General features: G+C 30.9%; 1 protein-coding gene across 1 annotated transcript in view; it reads right to left on the bottom strand.

The window, feature by feature from the left end:
• Positions 1-479: 479 nt before the first annotated feature.
• LOC118190099 (follistatin-like) overlaps positions 480-8,103 on the bottom strand; it is a 244,600-nt gene continuing 236,976 nt past the window's right edge. Inside the window, exon 6 of the mRNA XM_085810414.1 lies at positions 480-7,657. Coding sequence (XP_085666540.1) covers positions 7,593-7,657 — 65 coding nt within the window. The 3' untranslated portion in view covers positions 480-7,592. The remainder of the gene's footprint in view (positions 7,658-8,103) is intronic.

Below are 8,103 nucleotides of genomic sequence, written 5' to 3'. Positions count from 1 at the left end.
CAGAAACTCTAATTTTAATTGCAAAAATTGTTTTAACTGTATTCGGTGTTTTAGGTTTTTCTGTATTTTACAGTTTTTAATGAAGATGCTTTGAGATTTTATATATTTTTTCCTTGCCGCGAGGTGAGAACTGAATTGATTGAATGCGAAATATATCTCTAATGAAATTCGGGTAAAATAAGTTTAAATGAAATGTAGCAAAATATGTGCATAATTTAAGAGGCCGTACAAGGATGCCATGGCGAACCTACATCATATTTCTTAAGAAATAAACACGTAACATGTGCATGAAAATTGATAGTACGGATTATCCCGTTTTTCAATTATCCGTGACCAGCTTCTCCGGCATTACCCCAAATAATCGCCACTACACTGCATATGACCAAAAATACCGGTAAGCCAATCGTATCTGAGTAAGTTTCATTAACGTCAGTCTAAGATATAAAAACATCGGCAAAGAGAAAAAAGTGCAGCACAGCTGATGAGACACTTAAATGCTTTATTTTCAATTCAAACATTTACAATAGTTATTTTAAACTTGTACATATCAAATGACATCATATAGTTTCAACATTATATATCATAGAAAACATTTAGATCTAGACAGAAAATGACATAGGAAATACACATATTATTTACAACATCGAAATGTTTCTTTTTCCAATGCACTAAATTCTCTCTTTTTTCCAGAGCATTAAATTCTCGAACATTTGCTTCCCTCCGTTGTAAAACAGTACGTTCTAAATTTAATTTTTTTGTATGCAACTTATTACAAAATTCAAAATTACACTCCAACAACGAAAATAAGACATGGGTCAAAAATTTTGTAATCGCGGATCTGTTTTTCGTTCTAATCCAACGAAATGATCTACAAAGATCAACCCAGTAAGATTTCATATTAACAAATATGGCCGAAACAATGCATAAGATGCCCACTAATATTAATAAATGTGTATAAAAGTTTTCTATATTTAGCTCTCTACATACGTTTAGACTTACTGGAAAGTTTACATACCTATATTAAGACTTATAATGTTTTTTAAGCTCTGAAGTGTCTATATATTTAATGCCGCAACCATTGTATTCCCAAAGTAAAAGCGGACTATACGCAAAGAAGCTATCTAGTTACCAATAAGTAAAATTCACAAATGCGTAATGATTCTGCAAAATTACTGAAAATTATTCCGTATATTAGCTGGCAAACCTCGGGAATATTTTGGACTTAATCCAGAAATTTAAGACGATTTTATAAAGCGAATTTGTACTTTATTAACGCAAAAATTAAACAAATCTCTCTTAAGGGATAGAAGTAGTTTTAGATTTACACTAATATATTCATTAAGCAAGATTCAAAGGACAGTCTGATGATCGTTACTTTTTCCTTCTCGTTACCATTCCTTTAAAACAGAATTAGAATTAGGTTTTTTTTTTTTTTTTTTTTTTTTTTTTTTTTTTTTTTTTTTTGGTAACGCATTGCTTTACAAGATCATACATCTGACAGAATCTTTCACTTTCATTGCAAGAAGAATGTGGCAAGAAAACAATCGCTTTCTTGGCCACACAAGTACACAATGAAACCTACACAGCAAACTAGATCATTAGGACATACATACACAATATAATTTACAGCACATTAAACTAAAAACTCTATTTTCAAAAATACAAATTAAAAAAAAGAACTTAAATATAACTTAAAATGTCATCCAGCAGTAAACAAAAATCTTCTTTGTACCTTAAAAACAAACCTAAGTAACTAAATCGGCCACTGGCTTGGAACTGACCAGGATTCTAATATTTATGACGCCATACTTTTCATCACGTAGCTTGCATATTATTTAAGGTGCGTGCAATAAGATGGATGAACGTAACAAATTGCACGGAACCTTCGGATGCAGGTTTACGCACATTGTAAACAAAAGCTTTTCTTTAATGATCGTTCTATTTATATGCTAATGACAAAAACAATATGAAATGAGATACCCGTTTCATAAATATAAATAACAGACGTTTTTCACAAACAATAAACACACAAACGGACGTTTGTGTATATAACTTAAAGGTTGCATCTTCAAAGTAATTCGCATTCTTTTACCATACGGTTAAATGTTTCTCTCTACCACTACTTTAAACACATATACCCCAAATTTCTGAATGTACACGTTTTTAGTTATATTTCATTAAATTTCGCTGCTACTTTGAAGGACATTTTCCCCTCATTGTTTAATGTTATAATAGCCGTGGACAAACATTAAGTATGTTTACTGTAGATTTTAAATCAGGGGTTTCCAATCGGGCGGGGGGGGATTTCACGTTTTCAAAGAGGGTATACCGTCAGTCTTTTATTTAGTTGTTAAGTATTTAGTTTTGGATTATGAATGTAGATAACTACTTTTTATTTAAGTTTGGGTATTTATCAGCATTTTTTAGATTACCTTACAAAATACGGTAAAATATCATCTAAATCTAGGTAAATCTCAAAATTAACAATTGTAGATTATGTGCTTAACCCTAAATTCATCTGTTCTTCCAAATTCGAGATTCTACCATGTTATATAATAACCTAAAATTAACCAATCACAGCTTATCTCTACAATTGCGTCTACTATTTTATAATTACCGCTGGCGAGTTAATTACGTCATTCTTCCTTTCCCTAACTGCTGCTCTGCTGCTTTCCCTAACCGCGCGGCTTCGCTTCTCAAATGCCTACGTCATTTCTTAAAAAAAAAAAAAAAACAATATATATAGAAATATAATCGTACTTAATTATGGTGGAATAAGTATCTGCTAAACTAATTGGATATGTGTGAAAATAAAGATTGGTGATTTATAAAAAACCAATTTTGTCATCTTCGTCTCTAGCTTTCTACCCCTGCCATGACGACTGACCGAAAATTTTCCTTATACACATTAAATTATAACATATATAATTATTTATTTATTTTTCGAGTTTTGGAAAGGAAGGGGAAATGATCTTCCAGCAATGGTGAAATGGCTACATGGGGCAAAATAGGTCGAGACTCAGTATATTAGATATTGTATCTTATACAAAATTGTAGACCCAGAGAAAACAAAAAGTTAAATAAAATTGAAGTTAGCAGTATTTGCAACAGGAACTAAAACTTGTTAGGTTTCGCAGTATGTGAAGAATATGTTTTTCAAAACATTAAATTATGTATACTATCCACCCCACCCCCCACAAAAAATTGGAGATATACTTACTAAATTACTTTACATAATTAACCTGGCATAATTTTTGGTTTAACAGGATTTCTGTAATAACTAAAAAACTGTAAACTTTATTACCTACCATAAAATTACAACTTTATGCATTCAAAGCGTAATTTATATTAGAAGTTTAAAAAGCATCTACCTAATTGCTTTTATGAAAACTGTTTCGTGGCAAAAAAGTGCAAAAAGTGGCAAGTTTAAAAAGTATTTCTATTCTAGAATTTTTAATTACAAAAATTAGTCAAAATGTTAAAAAGAAATGCATTAAAAGATTCTGTGTCTCATCAAGGATGACGGTACTGTGAACTAGGGGGGCGCAGGAAGAAGCAAATATCAATACAGTAGTAGATGCCTCTTATTCACCGCTATTTTGATAAAATTAACCGAATGATATAGAAAACAATGAGAAAAATATCCTTCAAAATGGCAGTCATCTTTAACTGATTTAATATGCATGCAGCCAGAAACATATACTGTTTACGTATATAGTTTTGAAAGTTTAAGTGCGGTGGCACCACTATACGAATTTTTGATTTTGTGTTTGTTGTTATTTTGATGTGCAGAGAGGCATTAGGTATTTTTCGGAAGCAGGAGTCATGAAAAATTAGCAATGCCTTCGACGGGAGAATCGAACCGCGAATCTTTGGAATACGCGCCCAGCATGCAGACCACTACACCACGAAGGCACGCTAGGAAAGTGGGTGAAATACCTTATAGATGTAATCAAAGTTTTAAAATTGTTTGAACAAGTTTCTAAGGTATGTATTATTACATAAAATTATTATTTGCCTATCATTTTTTTTGTAAAAGTTAATAATATTTTTTCAAAAATTGGAATAAAAACAGTTTAAATTTTTTTTAAGGATTTTTTCCTATTTCATTTGTTATCAATTCTAATGTATTTTTGACTTTAAAATAAAAACAAAAATTCATGCATTTAAGGGTTAATTCTCGAACGGCATCCTCTCATTTGAACAGAACTTGCTCAATGTAAAATTTAAATTAAGACAAAAAGGGCATTCTTTGTTTAGCGTAGATATTTTTAGGGATTTTTTTTTATTACTTTCAGGAAAAAAAAAAAAAATTCTGTAGACGTTATTGAAAATCTACGTTAAACTAAGGTTGTCTTTTTTGCTTAGTTTGACATGGTGGACTAAAATGAAAACCAAGCAGTTCCACAATTTAATCCTTACTTTGCCTTTCAAATGCCCCTCAAATTATCGATGGAATTTAACTAATTTAAAATAAATATTAAGGAGAAGCATATAAATGGGTACTTCAACAGCATTTTAATTAGGAAAAGGCAAAGATATGTTTATTTTTGGAAGCAATTTGACGGATGCTGAATCTGAAATTTTAATACTTAGAGGGCATTCTTCTTTGAAAGAGAACATGCCAATATAAAATTAAAAAAATTTGGGGGGAAAACACTTCAGTAGATATTTTCGTGGATCTTCCCTTAGGGAAATGAAAGAGCGAGGGGGGACACTCCAGTAGATATTGATTCTCCACCCCTCCCAGGAACAGAAAAAAAAAAAAAAAGAGTGTAAACAAATTCTGTAGATTTTTTAAAAATAATACCTTAAGAAGGAAGACCTGTGGCTGACTGCGCTCAAAATAAATAATATTATTCAAAATTTAGGCATATACTAAGGTTGCATTTTTAGGCTTGATTTAAAATGGTCCGTTAAAATCGAAACCAGATTGTTTGGTGAATTAATATCTTACTTGGTGATATTTCTCTGCTATTTGGCGATTTCTATAATGTATTTTGAACTTATTTGGCGACTTCAGTTTAAAAAGATTTATTCTATAATATTTTAATAATATTAACTGAACTGTACATAAGTATTTTCCGTAGTTTTGTAAACAAACGGGCGGAACTTCGGTAATTCGGTAACAATATCGAATGCTAACTTTAACCGCGATCACATTAAACAGTATCTATTGTACATTGCGAAAAAGAAGGGGAGGCAGTTCTATATCTTTTGTTCCACTGGGCCGATTGACGAAATTCAAATTGCATTTTTCATATCTCGAAAGCGCGACTTAGGGTATATATTACATATATATATATATATTTGCGAAGAAGAGGAATGTTTAAAAGTTATTGCTGAAAAGTACATTTGACACTGTAGTTCCCGAGTAAAATAGTTACATCATGTAAAAACCACAAACAATACTAAAGTTATAGCGTAAAAACTTAATGTAAAAATTACAAAACGAGATAACTTCAAAATCAAAAAGAAATGAGGGAAAAAACTAATAAATTTTAATACAAAAATTTTAATAATTTTAATATGATGCTCGCAAATAATTAAAAACATTTCAAATACACAGTAAATATGTACAAAGAATTTCAACAAATAGTAAATTAGCCCAAGACCCGAAGTCTTGACCACTAAGGTCTCTCTTGTTCATGTTATCTTTCTACTTTCGTATAATATATATATAGCATTCCTCTAACATAGGTATTTTGACACAAAATCGAACTTTTTCTGAAATAACATACCAATTGTTTTCCATATTTCGATTCTACAACTTAAATTGTGCCGGGATATTAAATTTTATAATTTTTGGTGAGATATTTACGGAGAAATTTAAAAATTTATCTTGGTGCAATTTTTTTTTTTTTTTTTTTTTTTTTTTTTTTTTTCAGTTTGCGCCAAGAATAATTCACTTGACGAACTTCTTAATTTACAGCAACCTATTTTCATTTGCCCTTTTTTCTTTGTGAGCGAGCGGGGGGTGGAAGTCATCATTCCTACTTTCAAATAACTTTAACAAAGTGGTAGACGACATTTTCGTTATTATCGCTTAAAAAAAAATACGCCAAATTTCAAACCGCGCTAAAGTGTAAATTCACGTATATCGTAGGAAATTTTGAATAAAAATCTCTAATTTTTTGCAGGTATGCTTAGAAATACATCTACTTTAAGATGATGTTAAAATTTTTAAAGGTTATAATTCAATTTTTTTTTCAAAAAAAGTAAGTTATTTAAAAATACAAATTTAAAAAATAAATCATAAGAAATGGGCGAATTTCATTTGGAATGAACCTAAATTTCGAAATGTGAAAGGAAGCATCAAATAATTTGAATAAAAAAAAGATAGATTAATAAAATATATACCAAATTCAATTAACATGGAGGAGGTAAAATTTGAGAGCTAATTTCTTAAAAACTACTCGTGCGCTTTTTACAAAACTTAGCAGTTGGCACATACTTTGAGTCGTAGATTCGAAATATGGAAAACAAATTGGCTGTCGTTTCAGAAAAAGTCCGATTTTTGTGTAAAAATACCTATACTAGGACATTGCTATATATATATCTAATATGTATCCTAAGTCGTGCTTTCGAGATATGGAAAACACAATTTCAATTTTGCCAATCGGACCAGTAGAACGAGAGGTATAGAATTGTCCTTTCCCGCTCCCAGCAGTGTACATTCCAAAAGTGCCTGATAAAATTTATTTCATCAATATTTAATAATATAAACCTTTACCTTCCATTATTTCCTATAAAACCCAGTGCCTGATAAAATTTATTTCATCAATATTTAATAATATAAACCTTTACCTTCCATTATTTCCTATAAAACCCTGCAATTAATGATATTAATAATTGTGAAATAAACTTGAAAGCTGAAATTGGAATATCATAAATGAATATTCAGCTATAATTAATCATTAATGGGAAGTTATTAATAGATTAACACGAAGAGCAACGACAAAATAACAATATTAATTCATATGTATCCACCTGGATCACTTCAGGACATTGTATAACATGATTTAAGCTACCTAAATTTTGACAATTTTCTAATAATTGAGCAATATTTAATATAACTTAAAAAATTATTCGTTGATTTTTTTACAGTAAGCACTTATTAAAATTTCTTTGGCATTGAATTCTTGCGACCATTAAGATGATGCAACCTTTATGTAAGAAACGTGAGAAAAACGTCTTTCATACACACACACACACACAAAAAAAAAAAAAAAAAAAAAAAAAAAAAAATGAAAATATGAAGACGGAGATTAAAAAAAAGGGAGGAAGGGGGAACATCAAGAACGAAGGAACTGACCAACTGTGAGTTCGAAGCTACAACCATAACAAACACAGCGCTAGTGGTTTTTGAAAAAGTTAACATGTAGAATACATAATTAAATCCTTCACGGAGAGAAATTACAGTTCCACAAACACATCATTTGGCGCGTTTTCTATTTTGGACCACTAGGGGGCTCTCCGTCATCGAAATCGGAATGTGACGTCATCCAATCAGTAGCGGCACCTGGCTTCGTGGAAACAACACGTCGTCAGTGCGGCAAGCAAGAGCCAGAAGACGCGTCGGATGCTAGACACTATAGGTGATCCGGTGATTCGAACACATTCAGAGGGATGAGGTTCGTCTGCTGAGAGGAGGATTCTAAAAAAAGAAAAACTTGAAATTAGAAGTCTGGACGGCTTCCTTACATCTTGCAACATATTTAAAGAGGCTTAATTTCTAAAATTAGAATTGCCCGAGCACTTATGGAAGAACGTCAGGAAAAAGAAACACAAATAAATAAATAATAATAATAATTAAAAAAAAACGTGAAAGGTTTCGGATTTTAAATTACGTCTAAAGGCGCGTTTTGTGTGTTACCTTTATTTATTAAATATCAATTCAGTTCAACAGCAATGTCGCAAAATAATTTATAAATGAGCCTATCTTTAGAATTTCGGATACACAGTTCCGCGCGCTAGAAATAAAAAGGTTTCTTCCCCCCCCCCCACGTAGATTGTTGCCATTGCTCGCTTTTAAATCTTTGAGTTTGTTAATAAAAAATTTGTTAAAGTTTTACGAAATCGATAATAAAACAAATTTCAAAT

The sequence above is a fragment of the Stegodyphus dumicola genome, chromosome 2 (genome assembly GCF_044657685.1).
Source record: "Stegodyphus dumicola isolate Sdum_Otavi_A_Nest chromosome 2, ASM4465768v1".
In the NCBI taxonomy this organism is placed as follows: domain Eukaryota; kingdom Metazoa; phylum Arthropoda; class Arachnida; order Araneae; family Eresidae; genus Stegodyphus; species Stegodyphus dumicola.
This window is presented reverse-complemented; position numbering and strand designations above follow the sequence as displayed.